This window comes from Mixophyes fleayi, chromosome 2 (assembly GCF_038048845.1).
Source record: "Mixophyes fleayi isolate aMixFle1 chromosome 2, aMixFle1.hap1, whole genome shotgun sequence".
Classification (NCBI taxonomy): Eukaryota; Metazoa; Chordata; class Amphibia; order Anura; family Limnodynastidae; genus Mixophyes; species Mixophyes fleayi.
In genome coordinates, this window is record NC_134403.1 from 243,005,991 (window position 1) to 243,029,759 (window position 23,769).

At 43.9% G+C, this 23,769-nt stretch overlaps 1 protein-coding gene across 1 annotated transcript; it reads left to right on the forward strand.

Annotated features, from left to right (window-relative positions):
- The first annotated feature begins 722 nt into the window (after positions 1–722).
- On the forward strand, positions 723–1,994 carry LOC142140336 (uncharacterized). The gene is made up of 2 exons (XM_075198121.1): positions 723–899; positions 1,369–1,994. The coding sequence occupies exons 1-2, from the start codon at positions 794–796 to the stop codon at positions 1,992–1,994; spliced, it is 732 nt and encodes a 243-aa protein (XP_075054222.1). The 5' UTR covers positions 723–793.
- The last annotated feature ends 21,775 nt before the right edge of the window (positions 1,995–23,769 follow it).

The window sequence follows — 23,769 nt, forward strand, 5'->3', positions numbered from 1 at the left end:
TGCACAACATCATTCCCTGCTACGAGGTCATCCTAGGGAACCTGGCAGCCCGGACTCCTCTAAGGCGGCGTCACCAACTGTGGGGGAGAGTCTGTGATGCCGTGAACGCGGTGGGCCCACTGAAGCGGACAGTGGCACACTGACGCAAGCGCTTCTCTGATATTAAGAGGAGGTTTAAAGAGAAGATGGCCCAGGAAAGGAGGTCGACAAGGCGCACGGGTGGTGGCCCCCCACTTCGTATGGAGTACACCACGTACACCACCAGCTGCGCCAGATAATGCCGGCTGAAATTGTAGAGGGCATAAATGTCCAGGACACCGACTCGCCCTCTTTTGGCCAAGTAGTTGGTGAGTTATTTGTTTTTTTTTACCCTAACAGTATTTTAACTGCTTTTCTCTTTTTAAAACTGCTTTTCTCTTTTTAAAACTGCTTTTCTCTTTGCAAAACTGCTTTTCTCTTTGCAAAACTGCTTTTCTCTTTTTAAAACTGCTTTTCTCTTTTTAAAACTGCTTTTCTCTTTGCAAAACTGCTTTTCTCTTTGCAAAACTGCTTTTCTCTTTTTAAAACTGCTTTTCTCTTTTTAAAACTGCTTTTCTCTTTGCAAAACTGCTTTTCTCTTTGCAAACGTTTTTTCTTAAATTTTTTTTTTTTTTTGGTTTTTCAAAGTGTATTTTTGCCTCTAATAGTTTGTAAAGGTTTTTTTTTCTCATAGAAAAAAAAAATAAAAAATTGCAAACACATTTGTGCAATAAACAGTATATTTGGAAATTGTTTTTTTCTGGAAATACATTGTATGCTTTTTCTAATACATCCAGAATCGCCAGGACCGCAGTTCAGTCCCAGTGCCAGACCTACACCTCCACCTTCAGCGAGAGATTCGGGCACAGACGAGCAAGCAGGTACGTGATTTCTGTTTAGGAGAGAAATAATGGAGTTAATTGATTTTCTGTGCAAATGTTGCTGTCAATTTTTTTTTTTTAATTGTTTGCAATGAGAAGTTAGGGCTACATTTTACTAAACTGATATGTTGCCTATAGTAACCCATCAGAATATACCTTTACTTTATTTATTGCATTCAACAAAATGACAGCTAAAATCTGATTGGTTGCTATAGACAACATCTCCACTTTTTATAGCATGCAGTTTAGTCAAAATAACCCAGCATGTACTACACAGTCCAAATGATAATGGGCATTAAAAGGATAATAAGTGCATCCGTAAGCAGGTAGCATAGGACTAGAAATCAGGAATGCAAACATTGTGAAAGAATCTGTAGTTGCTAAAGAATATTCTTTCCTATCCAGTATTCAGAATGCAATATACAAACATATTATTTACTATATACTTACCCTCATTTTTCATACACAGGGCCCTCTTCATACCAGCCACCTCAGGCGGAGTCCCTGGAAATGTCCCCTGAGCCAGAGGATCAAACGACCATCACCCTGGTAACAGTGGATGCCCCTGTGTCTGGCCTCCAGGAAGTTTCACCTGGCCCTGCTGAACCATCACACCACCAACCTGCACCTGAAAGTATGGACCCAGCCAGAGAAATGGCGCTGTCTATTGGCGCATTCCAGCAGCAACAGACATTGTTCATGGACAGGCAAACTCGCCACATGTCACAAATTGCGGCCCAGTTGAGGCGGATACACCGCTCCAATAGTCAACTCCCTGCTGGAATCAACCGTCTGGCAACAGCTTTAGAACAGACCAATGTGCAGCTGGCCCAAATGACTGGGGCTGTGGAGGCCTTACATTCCACAGTACGTGAGGGGAATGCCAATGTGACCCGGCTGGCAGGGCAACTACATTCAGAAATTGTAGCCCGTTTACCGGCACCTATGTCTTCAGCCACCACCAGTGCCGCTAGTACGCCTACCACATCTCTACAGAGTACTCCTCCAAGGAGAGGTGCTCGCACCAGGGGTGGGCGAGGGAGGGGAGAGAGTGGCACCAAGCATAGCGATATGCCTGCAAAAAGGCATCGCTAGCACAATGTTTCTTATTGATCAATGTTTTGTCAAGTTTCTATAACCATTATACGTTATTATTTATTGTGTTCTGCAATAAATGCAGTTAAATTTCTATTGTGTCAGTCTTTCTTTTCTGCACATTAAACAAGAGTATACTGATTTTTTAACAACTATGCACTAATTTCACTTAAACATTGACCTCTGACTGTCACATTCCAGGGATGTTCATATTTACCACATGAGGAGTACACACTATCCTGTTTTAAAGGTTCCAATTTACAAAACATTTAAAATAAAATACTAAAATTGCACTCACATAAAACACATTTTGGAGCAAAATATGTTTTTCATACTATGTACTTACACGTAAAGTAGTTTGCAATTAGACGGTCTCTAATCTCCCTTCCGCCCTCTGTGCTCTGCACATCACCAGATGTGACACGTTCCCCTTCTTCTTCACTGTCTACTGCAATAATCGGTAGGGTAAGTTGATGTAAAGCCAGGTTATGCAGCAGACAGCAAGCCAGGACAATCTCAGATACCTTTTCAGGTGCATACATAAGCACCCCACCAGATTTATCAAGGCACCTGAACCTGGTTTTCAAGAGTCCAAACGTACGTTCTATGACACCTCTAGTGCTTATGTGTGCCTCATTGTATTGGTGCTGTGCAGGAGTCTGAGGATGCAGCAGAGGAGTCATGAGCCAGGAGCGACACCCATATCCTGAATCTCCTGCAATAAAAGTAAAATGTTAGCTACCATTTACTTTGAGCATGTTGTACAGCAGTTAGCATATGTGAGTCCATTTGAGCAAGGATAAGGGATATATAAAACATGCAAAGTACATACCCAAAAGCCATCCCTCCGGTATTTCACCACTTTCAAATTTGGCATAAAGGGTAGACTGTCTCAGGATAAAGGCATCATGACATGACCCAGGATAGCCTGCAACAACACTCAATATACGCTGGTTAGCATCGCAGACAACCTGCACATTCAGGGAGTGGTAATGATGGCGATTAACAAAAACCTCTGCCCTGTGGTGAGGTGGTCTCAGGGCAATATGAGTGCAATCTATTGCACCCATTACATTAGGGATACCTGCGACCCTATAGAAAGCTCCCTTGAGCTCATGCCACTGTGACTCCTGGCTGGGGAAGCTGATAAAGCTAGGGCACACTCTTTTAAGGGCACCTAAAACCTGTCCAAAATGCCTTGAAAATGTCGGCTGCGTTATGCCAATCACTCTGGAGGACACAGATTGAAAGGAACCTGTTGCCAAAAAGTGAACTGCACACAGTAGTTTGTGTAGTCCTAACACTGCATTAGAGCGGCTGGTTGTAGGCTCCAAATCATCCTTCACTTGCTCATACAGTGCCATGAGGTTAGTACGATTGAGGCGAAACATTTGTACTACCTCCACATCAGCCAAAGACTCCAGATTCAAACGCACTGGAAATGCACGTGGAGTGCGGGGTCTTTGCAGGCTCCGCGGAACAGATGCCAACTGCTGTTCATCCTCCTCCTCCTGGCGCCTTTCTGCCTCCATCAGGTAAAAAGCTGCAAACATACACTGGCAAGAATGCACCACATTACCTGCAAAAGCCATTCTCCAACAACCCCACACCTGCCAAATAATGAGGGGCCCTTTTTGTAAGCATCATGATTAACTGCTGGGCAAAAGACGGTGATTGTCTGTGATTGCTTCAGGCAGAAAAAACATTTTTCACATGTGGATTGCATTAGCATTAAAATAAGGGTTAACTATGTAATGCAACAATTCCCATCCTAGTTTCTTTGAGGCAACAGTATTCTAGTGGTTTTTTGGAAAGTACAAAACAACTAGAAAAGGAAAGGTGAAATGAGATTTTACTATGCAATCATACTGGGTGAAAAAATAATGGAAAACAAAAAAAACAGTAGCCTGAAATTTCATGACACTTTGCCCATTTTCTATACACAGTCCTAATGGGTCATTGGACATGAAATAAGCCTTTCTCTTATGGTCTGATTGGCAAAATACCTGAAACAGCACACAGTTTCAACCATCACGCCGCTCACAAGCAGCGCTTTCATTTTGGTCTTTTGAATGGCGGTTTTCCGGCGGCTTTATAAACCCCCTAATAGTAAATCCGGCTGTTTGTATGTTGAACATTGTTGAAACCGTCATGGCGCTTTACACAGAGGCGGGTTTGAAAACATCTTTTCTAGTCGTTTGGACGGCGGGTTTAGCCTTAGTAAATCCGGCGATGGCTAAACCGCCGCCAAACCCGCCGAAAGTCAGCGGGTTTACAAACACGCCTGATAGTAAATCTAGCCCCAAGTCTTGATTCACTCGTTCTGTCTGTCCGTTAGTTTGGGGGTGATATCCAGAAGAAAATTTGAGACTGACTCCAACCTTATTACAGAAAGCTCTCCAGAACTTAGCGACAAATTGCACTCCTCTGTCAGAGATGATCTCTTGAGGGCATCCATGAAGACGGAAGATGTTCTTTAGAAACAAATCTGCGAGTTTAGGAGCCGAAGGAAGACCTTTACAAGGAGTGAAGTGTGACATTTTTGAAAAGCGGTCTACCACGACCCAGATGGTATTGTAGCCATTGCTCAAAGGGAGATCGGTGATGAAGTCCATTGTAATGCTGGTCCAGGGAGAATCCGGAATAGGCAGAGGAAGGAGAAGACCAGGAGGGCTTTGTCTTGGCACCTTGTGGCGTGCACAAAGGGAACATGCAGATACGAATTTTTGAACATCTGAAGCCAATTTAGGCCACTGATAATATCTGGAGAGAAATTCTTTGGTTCTCTTGTAACCGGCATGGCCGGCAAATTTGGACTCGTGAGCCCAACATAGTAGTTTAGAGCGGAGATGAGGTTCCACGAATGAACGCCCTGGAGGGGGAGAGGTTACTGAAGAATTGGTAATGGCCACTGTTTGTATTGGATTTAGAATCAATTTATTGTCTAAACAAGTGAGAGTACCATCATTATCAAAGGACCTGGAGAGAGCATCGGCCTTGGAGTTTTTGGAACCGGGACGAAAGGTGAGAATGAGTTGGAACCTGGCAAAGAAAGGAGACCAGCGAGCTTGACGGGGGTTAAGACATTGTGCTTCCTGGAGATAAGTAAGATTTTTATGATCTGTTATGACCGTGACGGGATGTAAGGCACCCTCTAGTAAGTGACGCCACTCCTCAAGGGCAATCTTGAGGGCTAATAATTCCTTGTCACCGATTCCATAATTTAGTTCAGTGCTAGAGAATTTCTTAGACAGGAATCCACAAGTCTCTAATGTTCCTGAAGCAGATTTCTGGGAAATTATTGCTCCAATCCCGACTGAAGAAGCGTCCACTTCAATAAAAAACGGTCTCCCCTGGTCTGGCTGTTTGAGTATAGGGGCCGAAAGAAATGCTTCTTTAAGAATTTTGAAGGCCAATATGGCTTTGACAGGCCATGGTTTGCTGCAGGCACCTTTTCGAGTTAAAGCTGTAATAGGACAGATAATGGATGAAAAGCCTTTAATGAACTGACGGTAATAATTAGCAAAGCCGATAAAGCGTTGGGTAGCTTTGAGACCAATAGGTAATGGCCAGTTGACAATGGCCTTCACTTTCTGCGTATCCATCAGCAGGCCGGTGCCAGAAACTATGTATCCTAGAAATGGAACTTGTGGACGCTCAAAAAGGCATTTCTCCAGCTTGCAATATAAGGAATGTTTCCGGAGACGAGAAAGAACAGTCTTGACATGGAGACGATGAACATGTAAGTCAGATGAAAATATCAAGATATCGTTCAGGTAGACAATCACAAATTGATACAGTAGATCCCTGAAGATCTCGTTGACAAAATCTTGAAACACTGCGGGGGCATTGCAAAGTCCAAACGGCATGACTAAGTACTCATAGTGCCCGTCACGGGTGTTAAATGCCGTTTTCCACTCATCGCCCTTTCGAATGCGGATTAAGTTGTAGACCCCTCTGAGATCTAATTTAGAGAAGATTTTGGCTCCTCTAATCCGGTCGAACAGTTCTGTGATCAATGGGAGCGGATAGCGGTTCTTGATGGTAATATCATTAATACGGCGGTAGTCTATGCACGGTCTTAATGAGCCGTCTTTTTTTTTTTACAAAAAAGAATCCAGCTCCTGCTGGCGAGGTAGACTTTCTGATAAATCCTCTTTGAAGGTTATCTGATATATATAAAGACATTGCCTTAGTCTCAGGGAAAGCCAGAGGATAGACTCTACCTTTGGGAATAGTTTTGCCGGGAATTAGCTCAATAGGACAATCCCATGCTCGATGTGGAGGGAGAGTCTCTGCATCGGTCTTACTAAACACATCAATGAAGTCTGAATACGGCTCTGGTAGTTTGAGGTGGGAGTCCAGAGAGAGACAAGGAAGTTGGTTAGGAGGAAGTATTCTCGAGAGGCATTGATTGAAGCATGAGGAGCCCCAGGAGGTGACTTGAGCGTGAGCCCAATCGAATTGCGGTGAATGTTTCCTGAGCCATGGTAGCCCTAAAATGATGGAGTTAATGGACTGTGGGATAACCAGGAACTGAATCCACTCTTGATGAAGAACCCCTACCTGCAACTGAACTGGGGCAGTAGTGTCAGTGATGGAACTGTTGCTGACACGGTTACCGTCAACTGCAGTAAGAACCAGAGGTTGCGGCAATGGAGTGCAGGGTATGTGAAGCTTCGACACCAGAGTGGCAGAGATGAAATTTCCTGCAGATCCGGAATCCACAAAAGCAGAACAATTTAGGGAAGAGTCCGAAAATGTGAGGGTGACAGGCATCAGAAAACTGTTATCTTTGGAAGGAGAGGGAGAATGGAGAACCTAGAACAACCTCCCTGGTGTTGCCTAGGCGGTGAAGTTTTCCGGCCTCTTGGGACAGGAAGATAGCAGATGGCCGGATTCTCCACAGTATAAACACAAACGATTCTTGATCCTGCGTTCTCTCTCATCCCGTGACAGGCGAGAGCGTCCAATTTGCATCGGCTCTTCCGCCGGGAGAGCTGGGGATTGAAAACGAGGAGCCAAATGCACTGTGCGACGACCTTGGACCCTCTCCTGAGAGCGCTCTTGAAGGCGAATGTCTACCTTGACACACAAAGAGACCAAGTCGTCAAACTTGGATGGAAGCTCTTGCGAAGCCAGTGCGTCCTTGATAGGGTCTGACAGGCCTTGCCAATAGGTGGCGGAGAGAGCTTCATCATTCCAGCCTAATTCTGAGGCTAAGGTACGAAACTGAACCGCGTATTGACCTGCAGTTAAGAAACTTTGGCGAAGAGCTAACAAACTGGATGCAGCCGAAGACACACGACCAGGTTCATCAAATACCCTCCGGAAGTTCTCAATGAAAGTATCAGAATGAAGGAGAGATCCATCTCTTCGTTCCCACAGTGGCGAGGCCCAAGCTAGGGCTTGTCCCGTCAGGAGGTAAATAATATAGGCTACCTTAGCTCTCTCAGATGCGAAGTTTTCCGGAGAAAGTTCAAACTGGATGGAACACTGATTTAGGAATCCACGGCATCCTTTGGGATTACCGTCATATTTCTCTGGGGTTGGAATCCGTAGTGTTCTAGAGGTAGCAAGTACTGTGCTTGGTGGGGCAGCGGCCGGAGCAGGATCAGGAACTGGGGCTGCTGCCTGAGAAGTGCTCAGGGCATCCAAGCGGGAAATCACTCCTTGTAAACACTGCAAGAGTTGTGCTTGGTTGGCCTCCTGGCGTTCTACCCGTACTCCTAAAGGGATGAGGAGGTCTCGGGATGAGGGTTCTCCGGTACCATCAGTCATGACCAGAGTAAACTGTCACGCTGTAGGCCTATGAGGCTGAAGATAATAAGACACTAACCGGTATTGGTGCCACTGGTCAAACAGGCGCGGAGTCTAATGTACCCCTGGTGTTCACCAGGGACCCCTGCAAGGAGGTTTGGACTTCGCTGCAGAGAGCACGCAGGTTGCGGTCCTATTAGCCAGTTACCGGTGTAGCGTAGAGGGGTCAGACGGTTCCGGGTCACAGCAATCAGGAATATCAGGTACAAAGGGTAATCCAAAGGAATAGTCGCCAAGCCGAAGTCACAGTACAGAATGGGTCACGCAGAAGAGTAGAATGGTCGCCAAGCCGGGGTCACAACAGGTAATCAGGAATCAGAATACTCAGGAGTAAGGAGAAATAATGAAGCCAGGAACACTGGTGGTGAACCTGTTACTCTGGCACCCTAATGGCACCAGAGGCAGGTTTAAATAGAATCCAAACAGAGGTGATTGGTGGAGAGCGGAGGCGGAAACTGAAGCAACGTCCCGTTGCCTAGTAACGGGACTTAGGCCAGGGCGCATGCGCCCTCACTCCGGAAGTCCGCGGCAGCCGACGGGGGGATCAGACGTCCGTTCCCCGTCTGACAGGGTATCAGCGGGGACGGCGTCTGACAATGAGCTAATGATGGACGACACTGGATTGGACAGGTGATGTTAGACCCCCCAGTTAAGTATGGGGAGGGGTCGTAGTTTACTGAATAGCTAAGGGGATTAGTGGAATTAGTAGAGACATTTTCCCATAGTGTCCAATCCAGCTGTCAAGTTTGCTGCAAAAATCTCCTTTTCAGCTTTTCTGTTTGTTTTCAAATCCTTGTATTCTTATTATTTATTTGCTTTCCTATTTCACAGTCTTTATTTCCCTTGTCAGTATCACACTCTTTTCTTGTAGAGAGATACAGAAACACATAGAAAAGGTTTCATTCATGGGGCTAAGACATTTATGACATTAGACAGACAGAGTCAGGGATACACACACTAGATTGACATAAGTCACGGAAGCAGCTAGGTGTTTGTTTTTATGTGTATAGAAGCTGCTGATTTTAAGCAGAAAGGTTTTTGTTGTGAAAATAGGATTCATGTTTTATAGATTGCATATCTGTTTGGGTTTTTTTGTCTCCTGTGCAAAGTGTGCCTTTATATATATGCACAAAGGGTGGATATAGGTAACTAGCTGAAAGTAAATTATGTAGTCATACAGATATGCATCTCTGTGTAGAATGTTGGAGTGGGATTATCGCCACAAGACCTGACATAATGTGAAACCCTAGAAAATGTAAATTTTTTATGTTTTATATTTTTTTCACCGTTAGACAGACATGTACTGTTATATTTGAAGAAAGTGTTATAGAGATAGACCCCTTTGACTTTCTCATTTAGCCAAGTAGCTGAACGTGTGGGATTGAAAATGGCATGTGAGTTGGCAGAGGGAAAATCAATTGACATACATTGGTCTTCAGTATTTTTCTACTATAGGGGGTGACATTGAGGCGACTGAAGAACTTTTTATAGCAATGGCAGTACATGAGTAGGACATTACATGGAAGACTTGTGACAATGACACAGTTAATAACTGAAGTAGCTGTTAGTAAAGTCCATACTTACACACACACGACTGTACATGACTGTCACACCAGGGTGGACATGGCTGTCAAATTGACAGGTTTTTTGTGACAGCCGACAAATCTATGTTTAGTTTTTTGTTGTATTGTTTTAAATTGTGTACACACACACACACACGCACACACAAATGAGTTAATGTATGACATTTGTGTTGCCTGAAGAATAAACAGTCTGGATGGTGAAGGAAGGTGGTCAGGAGTCTTCTGAACCCTGAAGAGATGGACAAGGTAGACCAGTAGCTCCCAGAGTGTATCTTCCAGACCTAGTGGAGGCAACACATGGTCTAGCTCAGCTGGGTACAGAAGATATGTGCAAACTGGTAAGAGTATATTGGGGTGCACCAGACGTTTATTCTCAAGCTAGTAGGAAGGCAATGTCCTGTATTGATTGAGAGAGTGTCAGGAAGACGATACCAATAGAGCCATCTCTTCCTACAGATGGACTTTCTCCAGTTAAAACAAATCCACGTCATACAATTACCACCTTGCAGGATCCTCAAGTATGTACTGGTGTACCGATGAAATATATCTGGGTAAAGGTGTATTGAAATGTTTCTAATGTATTGCTGTGTCATACTCAGGGCTTTTGTTATTCGATGTGGTATCCCTAGAGTTATAAAAGGTGATAGGGGAATTCATGTTATTGGTAATAACTGTATAATGTATGAGCAGTGATAGTGAGTTACATACTTTTGATTAGCCACAAACCAGTGGGAAAATAAAGGAACGGTACTAGCTAGAGCGAATTGAATAGAATGAGGGTTGAAATTGATTGGAGTGGCTGGTAGCTTTGGCCACTAGTCCAGAACTGCCTCTTAACCTGTTGTTTTTACGAGCCGCAGCAGCTCTGGGCACCGCTACAACTCGCTCCCCTCTGTCTCCCGGCATCCCAGTCGTCACTTTCGCCTTACCCGATCGGGACGCTATTAGATGCAGCGCCGCGTCCCGGCATTCAGGTTAGCTGGGCGCGCATGCTAATTTAAATCTTAGCCAGGTGGCTAAATGTAGGTCCTGCCCCCAGTCCCCTTCTATTGGCCAGGGCACATTTATAAGTCAGGGAGGGACAATCCTCCCCTGCCGGTTATAGTCCCTGCTTCTTGCATACTTCCTGCTGTGCTGCTGTATTGCTGTGTGATTTATCCTCTCTTCTGTTGCCGACCTTTGCCTTGATACTGACTCTGATTGTTTGCCTGTGACCTCGACCCCTTGCTTGTATTGGACGCTGCTGATTTTGTTGTGACCCTGAACCCTTTGCTTGGACTTTGATACTTCTGTCCTGCCTGTGACCTTTTGACCTCTGGCCTGGACCTGGACGCGGTTGTTGCCGGCTACCTAATATCCCTTGCCGGGATCTCCACTCCCCCTCTGTGTAAACACCTGCGCTACGTTCTCAGGTATCAGCTCCTACTACTAGAGTACAAGACCTGGGGGCATCAGAGTACCTGTGAGCGCATCTAGCTCTACGGGAAAAGCAGTTCCTATAGGCGAAGACCTCGTAACATTATAACCGGTCCAAATATACACTAGGAGTGAGTGAGCTGTCTATTCGGTCCTATTTAACCTAGTCCGGCTCAAGTGTTGGCAGAACAAATCCAGACCTTGTCCCAAATGGTTCAAGAGTTGTCTCAGTGGCAAGCCGCCCAAAAACAAGCATCAAGAGCCTCGTAAGCCGCTCAGCCTTCTGTGGTGGAACCCAAGATGAACCTACCAGATCGCTTTTCGTGAGACCGCAGACTCTTCCACAACTTCCGTTAAAGCTGCAAGCTATATTTCAAATTGAGGCCACTTTCGTCTGGATCACCTCAGTAAAGAGTGGGAATAATTATCTCCATTCTACAAGGGGATCCTCAATCTTGGGCATTCAGCCTGGATTCTAACAGTCCTCAGTTGCAATCTGTGGACGCATTCTTTAAAGCTCTTGGCTTGATCTATGACGAACCGGATTGAGTGGATTCTGCAGAAGTCCAGCTGTGATCCTTAACACAAGGACGACGTTCCGCTGAAGATTATTGCTCCAACTTCAGGCGTTGGTCCTCGGACAGTGAATGGAATGACCCAGCTCTTCGTAGTCAGTTCCAGTTGAGTCTTTCCGAACAAATTAAGGACTCGCTTGTCCAGTATCCTACTGCTGGATCTCTTGAGGAACTCATGCAATTAGCTATTCAGATTGACAGAAGATACAGAGAATGGAAAGCTGAGAAGGAAAATCCTTCGTCCTATTCTCCTGTGCCTTCTCAAACTTCTCCCATTGATCGAGTTGAACCAATGCAACTGGGAGTATATCGGTTGTCTTCGGAAGAACGCACCCGGAGACACAATCTGGCCCTCTGCTTATACTGTGGAGAGAAGGGCCATCTGCTCCATACCTGCCCTGTCAAACCGGGAAAAGACCAGGCCAAGTGAACATGGAGAGTGTACACTTAGGCCTACAAGAAGGATTCCCTACTAATACCTGCCCAACTCATGTACGGTGGACAAGTAATCTCTGTTTCTGCAATTTTGGATAGTGGAGCCACTGGAAACTTTTTAGACTTGACTCTTGTCTGGTCCCTGGGTTTCTCAGCTGTTCCTCTGGAATCTGTTATCGCTGTGCATGGGCTGGATGGGAATCACCTGAACAGAGGTGAGATCTATTATTGCTCACCTCCTCTACAGCTGAAGATGGGTGCCCTTCAATCTGAGACTATCTCTTTGTACCTAATTCATTGTCCTTCGTTACCTCTTATCCTGGGTTATCCTTGGCTGGCCCTCCATAATCCCAGTATCGATTGAACTAAGGGTGAGATAACCAAGTGGAGCTGCCTGTGCTCCTCCTCTTGTTTATCCTTGCCGCTCAGGGTTACTCATACCTGCCCAGAGCAGCTACCCTTTCCTTATCGGTAATTTCATGATGTTTTTTCCAAGAAGGAAGCAGACATTCTCCCTCCTCACCAGGAGTACGATTGTGCTATCGATCTTGTCCCAGGTTCCAAATTACCCAAGGGAAAATTATACGCCCTGTCTATTCCGGAGACGCTAGCCATGGAATCATATGTAGAGGAGAATCTGCAGAAAGGTTTTATTAGGCCTTCCAAGTCACCTGCAGGAGCAGGCTTCTTCTTTGTGACCAAGAAGGACGGCAGCCTGAGGCCCTGTATTGACTACCGAGGGTTGAATAAGTTAACTATAAAAAACACATAGCCTTTGCCACTTATCTTGGTTATCTTTAAGGATCTACTCTAAGATTGATCTTCGTGGCGCATACAACTTGATTCGTATCCGTAAAGGTGAAGAATGGAAAATGGCCTTCAATACCCAAACAGGCCACTACGAGTACCTCGTCATGCCTTTCAGCCTCAGTAACACTCCAGCCGTCTTTCAAGACCTAATTAATGATGTACTTTGTGAATTCCTAGGCTCCTTTGTAGTCATCTACTTAGATGACATCCTGATGTACTCCCACTCACTTAAACAATATTGTGAACATGTCCAACAAGTTCTTCTGAAACTCCACCATCACCACCTCTACGCCATGTTAGAAAAATGCGAGTTTGAGGTTTCCACAGTCACATTTTTTGGGTATGTCATTTACCCGGAAGGGTTCGCCATGGACCCCGAGAAAGTACAGGTCATTCTCGCCTGGGTGCAACCCTTGAATCTCAAAGCTATACAAAGGTTTCTGGGATTCGCTAATTATTATAGAAAATTTATCAGTTCCTTTTCTACTCTCGTTGCTCCTATCACAGCCTTGACCCGCAATGGAGTGGACACGAAAATCTGGTCTCCAATCGCTATCTTTGCCTTCAAAGCCTTAAAACGTGCCTTTGTGTTAGCACCTGTTCTGAGACATCCAAATCCAGACCTTCCATTTATCATTGAAGTGGATGCCTCTGATGTAGGTGTGGGAGCAGGGCTATCTCAAAAAAGACTTGGAAGACCATAGCCTTCACCCCTGTGCCTAGTTATCTTGAAGATTTTCTTCTGCCGAGGGACATTACGATGTTGTCAATCGGGAATTGTTGGGCGTCAAGTGAACATTGGAAGAATGGCGCCACTGGTTTGAAGGTGCAAAACATGTAATCACAGTATACACTGACCACAAGAACTTGTCCTACATAGAATCAGCTAAAAGGTTAAATTCTAGGCAAGCGCGGTGGTCCCTCTTCTTCTCCCGTTTTTGCTTCATCATCACCTACCGACCTGGCTTAAAGAACCTCAGAGCTGATGCCTTGTCTCACAGTTTTATCTCATCTCAAACTCCAATCTCTGAACCCTGTTCCATTGTTCTTCTATTTTGATTGCCTTCACGCAGGAACTAGGTAAAACTCTTCAACAATTTCAACCACAGGCACCTCCTGAAACTCCAGCGGACAAACTCTTCGTGCCTGTGCATCTCAGGATGTCCATCCTCTCAGAGTGTCATGACAACAAGACTTCTGGACATCCCGGTGTTGCAAAGACCATTGAAATCCTTTCCCATGTTGTCTAGTGGCCATCATTATCTGTGGATGTTAGAGAATATGTATCTGTGATCTGTGTTCCAAGAGCAAGATTTCTCGAAATTCCCCTTCTGGGTCACTACTGCCGTTACCAGCTCCGTTTAGACCTTGGATCCACTTGTCCATGGACTTCATTGTCGGTTTGCCTCCATCTTCCGGGTGCAACACCATCTGGGTAACTGTGGATCGATTCAGCAAAATGGCTCATTTTATCCCTTTGACCAAATTACCCTCAGCACGCTCTCTGGCCGCCTTGTTTATTAAACAAGTATTTCGTCATCATGGTCTGCCAGAGGATATAGTATCAGATCGGGGGTCACAGTTTATTGCAGCTTTCTGGAAGACTTTTTGCACCCTCTTAGGTATCAGTCTCAGCCTATCATCGGCCTACCATCCGCAGTCTAACGGGCAAACCGAAAGGATGAACCAATCCCTGGAGCAATATCTACGGCTATATATATCCAAAAATCACGACGACTGGGCTGACCTTCTTCCATGGGCCGAATTTGCGTACATCAACGCATGCCACACTTCTTTCAGGTACTCTCCCTTTTATTGCAACCTTGGGTACCATCCCAGAGTCAACTCATTATTCTCTCTATCTACCGATAAGCCACTCAAAACCAGGGCCACGGCCACCCATCTTAAGAAAATCCTGAAATCAATTCATCAATCTTTACTCCGAGCATCTTTTAGATCAAAAGTTTTTGCCGACCTACATCGCTCTGCCTGTTCCTTTAAGGTAGGAAATTCAGTGTGGCTCTCTACTCGAAACATAAGACTACGTCAACCCTGCAAGAAATTAGGACCCAAATTTATTGGTTCATTTACCATCATAAAACAAGTCAATCCAGTAGCTTTCAAACTGAAGCTTCCTGAATCTCTAAAAATTCCTAGTACGTTCCACTGCTCTTTGTTGAAACCTGCCCGGTCTTCAAGAAGATTCAAACCTCCACGGTCCTCTAAACCTCAATCAGTTTCGGTGCATGGACATCAATAATTTGTAGTCGAGAAGATCCTAGATTCAAAAAAGGTCCAGCGTCAGGTCCATTACTTAGTTCATTGGAAAGGGCACGGCCCTGAGGAACGGTCCTGGGTACCTCAAAGGAATCTGCACTCAGATAAATTACTCACTGATTTCTTTGAAAAGTTTCCCGGAAAAGCAGGTTGTCAGGGTTCCTTGACCCCTCCTCAAGGTGGGGGTACTGTTACGAGCCGCCGCAGCTCTGGGCACCGCCGCGACTCGCTCCCCTCTGTCTCTCGGCGTCCCGCCCATCGTCATGACGAGCGGGTCGTCACTTCCGCCTTACTCCGACCATTGCCAAGGCAACGGTTGGGACGCTATTAGATGCAGCGATGCGTCCCGGCATTCAGGTTAGCTGGGCGCGCGCTAATTTAAATCTTAGCCAGGTGTCTAAATGTAGGTCCTGCCCCCAGTCCCCTTCTATTGGCCAGGGCACATTTATAAAGCAGGGAGGGGTAATCCTCCCCTGACGGTTATAGTCCCTGCTTCTTGCATACTTCCTGCTGTGCTGCTGTATTGCTGTGTGATTTATCCTCTCTTCTGTTGCCGACCTTTGCCTGGATACTGACTCTGATTGTTTGTCTGTGACCTCGACCCCTTGCTTGTAATGGATGCTGCTGATTTTCTTGTTACCCTGAACCCTTTGCCTGGATTTGGATACTTCTGTACTGCCTGTGACCTTTTGACCTCTGGCCTGGACCTGGATGCGGCTGTTGCCGGCTACCTAATATCCCTTGCCTGGGATCTCCACTCCACCTCTGTGTAAACACCTGCGCTACGTTCTCAGGTATCAGCTCCTACTGCTAGAGAACAAGACTTGGGGGCATCAGAGTACCTGTGAGCGCATCTAGCTCTACGTGAAGAGCGGTTCCTATAGGCGAAGACCTCTGAAGCGTTACTAGGATTGATGCCTGGGGGCGTGAGACGTAACAGTTGTCTTTTGAAATGTTTTTTTTTTTACTTTTTCTTGTGATGAGTTTGTAACAGAGAGACTGTTCTAGACCTTGAGAGGAAAAGCAAATAGTGAGGCAACAACAGAAAACGTTTGAAAAAACTGTCTTCTGAGGAGTTACACTGTCTTCTGAGGAGTTACACTAACTGTTATGATGTTGGACTGGGAGAGTAAGTTGTGGAACTGTAATTTCCTATGCTCTGGTTGTTTGACAGACAGGTACCAAGTGTTGGCAACCAGCATCACATCTTTAAGGGTAGCAGAAAAACACTGGTACCATTCCATCCACTGCAGAGGAGTCATCACCCAGAGGAGGTTCCAATTACACTCGTGAAGCTGTTCTGGGAGACCCCAATTGCAGTTAACAACACCTGAGCCAAGGAATTTGCAAATACAGTTGTCCATCATGAAGTAGTAGTTTTTCTTGTTCTTTGTTTCTCTCATCTCATTCTCTTTTCAGGACAGTCAATTCTTTCAATTGTGAACAGGTGACAGAGGCTGGTTCAGGTAGTGATATTGAGGAATTGGGGGTGAAGGAGAAGTTGGTAGCACAATCGGTCCAGCCAATTACTCTATTCAATTCAGGGTAAATGGAAAATTTGGAAACCTTGAAGCCTGGAGAAAGTGCGAGGGGCTATTGTCTGAGGAGTATTACGTCCGTAAGTATGTTGACCCCATAGTTGAAGAGAGGTACATCCAGCGATGCCAGTCCAGTAATATTCGGACTTGAGCAGGCATCCTTAAGAATGATTCTTGGGTGGGTAAGGTTGTAGACCAAACAGTGCTGGGTGTGCTCTCAAGTGCCTCAAAGATTATATCAAGTAGGACTAGTTCTCTTTCCACTAAATATTACTGAGGTAAATGAATTATGGGGTTGGAGGTCACTAGGGGAAAGGTAAAACAGCTAGGTACCTTAGTTTGAAGTCTCCCAATATTTGGCAGGCTGTTTCACGTACAAAGAAACTTGAGTAATGGGAGACTGGGAAGATGGAACAGACAAAAGCCTGCCCCACAAGTGTTGATGAAAAGAACTGTTGACATTATTAGAGTGTATATACTAACTCAAGCTGAAGAAGATCGTATATGACATTGTTGATAGACATAGGATGATGTTATTGGTGAACATGCATTATTTAAATGTTGTCTGAGCTAAAAGACATACATTGGACAGATGAATATGTTAGACATGAATAACTGTTGTAGGATATTCTACAGGGTGATTCAAAAGTCGCAGTACACCCTTTTATTTCAAAAACTCTACAGGAATTGGGCCGATTGGCTGATTTCAAGATGGCGCCCATGTTTGGTACATACCGTAATAGATAGACCACGACACCCATACCTTACTGGAGTATTCAGGTTTCCCAATTTCCTGTAGAGTTTTTGAAATAAAAGGGTGTACTGCGACTTTTGAATCACCCTGTATATTGTTGATACCTGTTCTATTGCACCCTTGAAGGGAATACAATAGGTTATCTCCAAGCTCCAGAGGTATATGTTCTATAGTAAAAGTAAACTTGTTTCAGGGATTATGACTCTCTTTTATGGTAACCTGTCTGGGATCTACAGACAGCATGATCATACACCAAGGAGGACTTACATTACAGAGACGTGGTACTGAGATCCTGCATAAGGTGATAGTTATGTGTACTATCAAAGGGTGGAGCTGTCAAAGTCGTAAAATTGGATGAAAGAAAGTATATTGATTAATATTGTTTTACCGTGCGATTGCGATCAGTACGCCACGTGTAACGTGTCATGGCGCGATCGCACGATAATACATGCACGCATACACTCGCACTTTCACATTCATTTATTTATATATTTCAGATTTATTATGGTTCCATTCTAGTTTAAACTGGATTCAGTGCAGGAAAATCGGAGTGCATCCCCTTGAGAGCTGACTCCCACCTTTGGATATTTTCATTTGAACCGGCCTATGACCTATTACACTGGACCCTCCTGAACCCTGGACCTATAGAAGCAAGCCACATCATTTGCATTGTTATCACTGTATCACGAGTGTATATATACAGCTCCTTGGGACCAGCTAAAACAGTCATCGCTGACCACAGTCTTCTGGACTGAAGGACTGTAGATGGTACCAGCGGAGCACAGCAGGCACAGCATATGTATGTATTTATTTTAACTTTTGGTAAATAAATTGCTTGTGCTTTGGAACCACATAAATTGCTTAGACAATGCTTATTGAAAAATGATGAAATTACTTTAATAAGCAGGTGCCACTTGGAGAGCTGAGAAGGATGATCTGTGGTAGTTACCACTAAAGAGTGGAGCAGGTAAGCGATGACCTGCGGAAGTACACTTGGAGAGATGAGAGCGGTGATATGCAGCAGTTACCACTAATGAGTTTAGCAGGAGAGCGATGATCGGCGGCAGTACACTTGAAGAGATGAGAACAGTGATATGCAGCAGTTACCACTAGAGAGTGGAGCAGGTGCCATGATTTGCGGCAGTACACTTGGAGAGATGAACAATAGTCTGCTGCAGTACACTTGGAGAGATCAGATCCAGACGAAGGTACAGGAGCTGCTTCCAGGCCAGGAGACTGACGATGAGAACCAGCACTGAGAGGTGACAGGAGGAGCCTTATAAAGGGTTGCCAATGAGAGGCAACCAATGGAAGAGCAGAATAGGTAAGGAAAGCTGAGACGGTCACTCGCGCATGCACAGGACAGCCGGAGGAGAAAGCGGGGAAATTGGAAACAGGTAGGCACGCCGGTTAACGGGTGGCAGCCGCAGATGAGCGGCGTGTGACAGTAACTCCCCCTTTATAGGTGGTCACCAAACACCTAGGACAGGTTTCCTGGGAAATTTAGAATGAAACTTTTTCAGTAGTAAAGGTGCCTTGACGTCAGAGGCACGCATCCAAGATTGCTCCTCAGGACCGAAGCGCTTCCAAGCCACGAGAAATTTAATCTCTCCTTTAGAATTCTTGGAGTCCAGTCTGCTTGATCTCAAATTCATCTCAGGATGGTGAGAAGGAGTCACAGGAGATGAAAAGCGGTTGATGATGAGAGGTCTCAACAAGGAGATATGGAAAGTATTAGAAATGCGAAGAGCAGAGGGTAGCAGAAGCTTGAAACAAATGGGAGTGATCACCCAAGAAATCTTGTAATGTCCTATGTACTGGGGGGGGGGAATTTTATACATGGTACCTTCAAATGGATATTCTTGATAGATAGCCATACTCTGTTGCCAACTTTCAGGGGGGGAACAGCTCTGTGCTTTTTATCAGCAAACAATTTATAGCACGTAGAAGATTTCTTTAAAGCTTTTCGAACCTGAGACCATGTAAATAAGAAATCTTTCCGTAGAGATTTTACTGCAGGAACCTGGGGGGGCGGTAGGGCTGAAAATTCTGGGATGAGAGGATGTATTCCATATACAATAGAGAACGGAGTGGCTGCGGTGGATTTGTGAAAGGCGTTATTGTGCACGAATTCAGCCCATGGAAACATATCGACACAATTGTCTTGATTAGCGGAGGAGAAGATCCTGAGGAACGTTTACAGGACTTGATTGACCCTCTCGATCTGGCCGTTGGTCTGAGGGTGATAGGAGGAAGAAAATTTTAGGCGGATGCCCAGGAGCTGACAAAGAGATCTCCAAAATTTCGACACGAATTAGACTCCGTGGTCAGAGACGATTTCCATGGGGCAACCATGCAAGCGAAAAATTTCCTTGACGAAATGTTGACCCAATATTGCTGAAGAAGGTAAGCCCATCAAGGGAGTGAAATGTGCCATTTTGGAAAAGTGATCCACAATTACTCAGATTATGTAAATATTTTGCTAGCGGGTATGTCCGTGATGAAATCCATTGATATATGGGTCCATGTTTAGTGGGCAACAGGAGAGGGTATAGAAAACCCAGCGGAGGTTGACGGGGAGATTTGTACTGAGCACACACACAGGATAGGCGGCTATGAATTCCTTAACTTCAGACTGGAATTTCGGCCACCAGTATTGGCGAGAAATCAACTCACAGGTTTTACGTGTCCCCGGGTGTCTAGCAAAGCGTGAGGCATGGAACCAAGTTAGGAGTCTCTTCCGTAGATAAGGAGGGACAAACGTTCCTCTCAGCTGGTAGAAATTTCTGAGAATAAAAAGCACAAGGATGAAATTTGCCTTGACTGGACCTCTGAGATAGGACAGCTCTGACTCCAATAGTAGAGGCATCAACTTCAAGGAAAAAAGGGAAGGACAAATCAGGCTGTTTCAAAATGGGAGCAGAGGAAAAGGCTTTTTTGAGAAAAGCGAAGGCTTTGACAGCCTCAGGTGACCAATGATGGTTTTCGGCTCCCTTCCGAGTGAGAGCTACCAAAGGGGCCATGATAATAGAATACCCCGAGATAAAGCGTCTGTAGTAGTTGGCGAATCCAAGAGATCACTGGATGGTCTTGAGGGTGTTAGGGCAAGGCCATTCCAGAATAGCCCAAACTTTTTCAGAATCCATCTGAAGGCCAGATCCAGAGACAATATATCCGAGAAAGGGTAGTTTGGAAGCTTCGAAAGAACATTTGTCAAGTTTGCAGTACAGATGGTTCTTACGGAGTCGAGAGCGTACTTCGGCTACATGAAGGCGATGAGACAGAAGATCCCCAGAAAAAAATTAAAATATCATAAGGGTATACCAACACGAAGGAATATAGTAGGTCACGTAAGATTTCATTCACAAAACTCTGAAACACGGCAGGAGCATTACAGAGTGCGAAAGGCATGACCAAGTATTCGTAGTGGCCATCCCGCGTGTTGAACGCTATCTTCCACTCATCCCCGGCTCGTATCCCCATGAAGGTCCAGTTTGGTGAAAATTCTGGCACCCTTAATACGATCAAACAATCAAACAACTCAGTTATCAGTGAAATGGGATAGCTGTTCTTATTAGTGATGGAATTTAAACCTCTGTAGTCAATGCACGGGCGCAGTGTTTCATCTTTTTTTTTTACAAAGAAGAATCTGGCTCCGGCAGAAGAAGTAGAGGGCCTGATAAAACCACGTTGTAGATTTTCTTTGATGTATATAGCGGTAGCCTCGGTTTCTGGTAAAGACAGCGGATAGACCCAGCCTCTAGGAGGAATTTTCCCCAGTTACAGATCAATGGGACAATCCCAGGCACGATGAGGGGGTAGCTGTTCAGCGTAGGCCTTATTAAAAACATCTGCAAACAAAGAATACTGGGGAGGAAGCATGGAGGCAGTAGAGTCCAATAAGGTATGGAGATTCCTCAGCGGTTTGACCTGGGAAAGGCATCTTCCTGAGCAGGCTTTGCCCCAAGCCAGGATTTGCGAGGAAGGCCAATCCAAATGAGGTTAATGAAGGAGAAGTCAGGGAAGGCCTAAAATAATAGGCCTCGTAGTTAATGGAAGGATGGGGAAAGAGATTTTATCCCAATGTAAGGCCCCTACTTGTAGGGAGAGTATTTCGGTACAACTATGAATAAGACCGTTTGCCAGACGAACTCCATCAATGACGGTAATGACAATTGGTTTCTTCAGAGTAACAGAAGGAAGAGCCAGCTGTTTCACTAAGGATAGTGAAATGAAATTCCTGGCAGCACCGGAGTCTAATAAGGCACAGTATAGAACAGATCCAGAGGACCAATGTAAGGTGACAGGAAAGGAGCATGTTTGGTTAAAAGAAAAATCTGGAGACAAATTAAATGTCCTTAGCCTGACCTCTCCTGAGCAAGCTAAGGAAATACACATACGCTAAGCAATGCAATACAGTTAAAACGCACAATGACAGTAAAAAGAAACAGTTTTCTCTTTTGTCCCCAGATTCAGTTAGCGTACCTTAGATAATGCAAAACGGACATTCGGTTTCACAACACAGAGTAAAATTCAGGTTTTGAACACATTGCGTTGTTACACGTATATGACGCGTCTCCACCCTTTGTTGGGGAACCGAAATCCGTTGGTCTTGCGTATCGTCCGGCAACGAAACCTCCAAACTCAAGAGCCCCCAAATTGTTATGAGCGTTTTGTCGCTATCCAATAACGATTGTCGAATCTCGATTTGTGTTTCCAACGCACAAATAATTATTCTCAAAAAGTAGCAGAATATATTCAAGCGAAATAATAATAAGTACAGCTGTCACTTATCTCAATAACTAGAGTATGCAATGTGCAATCTCTTCGCTGAATGCACCAAACAGCTGCTGATGTAAAGGGGATTACTATGATATTAGACATGACACATTTATTTTAACCTGAACCATATGTATCACTAATATGCATATAACTTATAATATTACACATAAACACTACTATATTTCAACATAAATAACTATGTGTTGCAACTATGATTAATGTGTACTATTTACAAATGTATGTGTTGGTGCGAATGTATACTAAAGTGTAAAAACTGCTATTGCCACGTGTTGCGGCTGGATACACCCTTCCACGCCGTAGCGTGCTCTACGCATAATTTCAGACAAGGACAATCAAGTTTGCTCGATATCAATTGAAATGACTTTATCCAATTTGCTGACTTCGACAGATAATATGGTGTTCTTTAATTGTGTGATATAAAAGTGCTCAAACTATTTAATATAACATAATTGGTGTCTATAATAGTGAAAAACAAAGTGTAAAATAGATGATATATTGATATATTTACTTATTCCCAATTGTAATATGGTTACAGTGATCTAATGAGTATATGATATAGATACATTTTTACTATGCAGTATATATGTATATGTTTATAAACATTAATTTTACAGTTTTGGCCGATCGTATTAATGAAGAGAGGTGTCGTCTTTCATGTTCATCAAGAATTTATTGATTGGAAATTGGAAATAGATTTGAGATCATATGTATTTATTCTTGATATCTTACAAATCAACTTCTTTTTTTCTGTAATCTAACTAAAATCAAATTTAAGATAGACCCAAGCAAAAATTAATTAATAGTAGATTTAAAAAATTATGTAAAATAGTCTGGAAATCAGCCTCTTGTAATTGGTGCGACAATTCTTCCTTTATATTCATATAACACAAGTATTTATTTTGAGCTAACTCAAAATTTATATTGTCAGTCCATTATATATATTATTAAGTAGGAATTTGGTATTTATAACAAAAAAAGTAATTCTATTAGGGAATGTATTCTCTTTTTCTATACTAATAAGGAAAAGACAAGAATGAACACTTTTAATATTAGACAAAACTTAAGTCAGAGACAAGACACCTGCAGTGATAATTGGGAGAATTTGTTCTACATGTCACACTCCACTGAGATATCCCACCAACACTGGACAGAAGATCTTACAAACTTAAAACATCTGGTAATCAAGGAAACTAAAACATTATGGAATAAAGTCACTTTTGACAACTATTTAAAACAGAATCTTGTACCTAGAGGTCTAAGACTGAGAATATTTCCAGCATATGAATTAGCTACTCAGCAATTAAAGGAAGAATGGGAACAAATTCTATTAAAATATTCAAATGATCTTATAAAAATTCTATTTCAACATGTGGAAATTAGACTTGAACAACTTACAAATGATATAGCGAAACTGGGTGAAAAACTGAAAGAACATGAGAATCTTGATAAATTTCAGAAAACATGAAAAATACAAGAAAGAAATACAAGATATTGAACAAAGAAAAGAAAAGGAGAAATTTGCTCGAGATTGAAATGATTTTGAACAAAATAATATATTTAAATGGAATCAAAGAAAGGTACAATTTTTTTTTAGAAAAGCTCAAAGCTCTACTTCTGAGGCTGAAACATCTTAAGGGAAAACATTAGAGAGTTCCAGTGGGAATAGAGCTATATATCCCCCTCAGCATACTTACAGTTTTTTAGGAAGACATGTAAGTCATGTAGAGGTAGAATCCGACATAAAAAAACGAGAAGTGGGGGGTG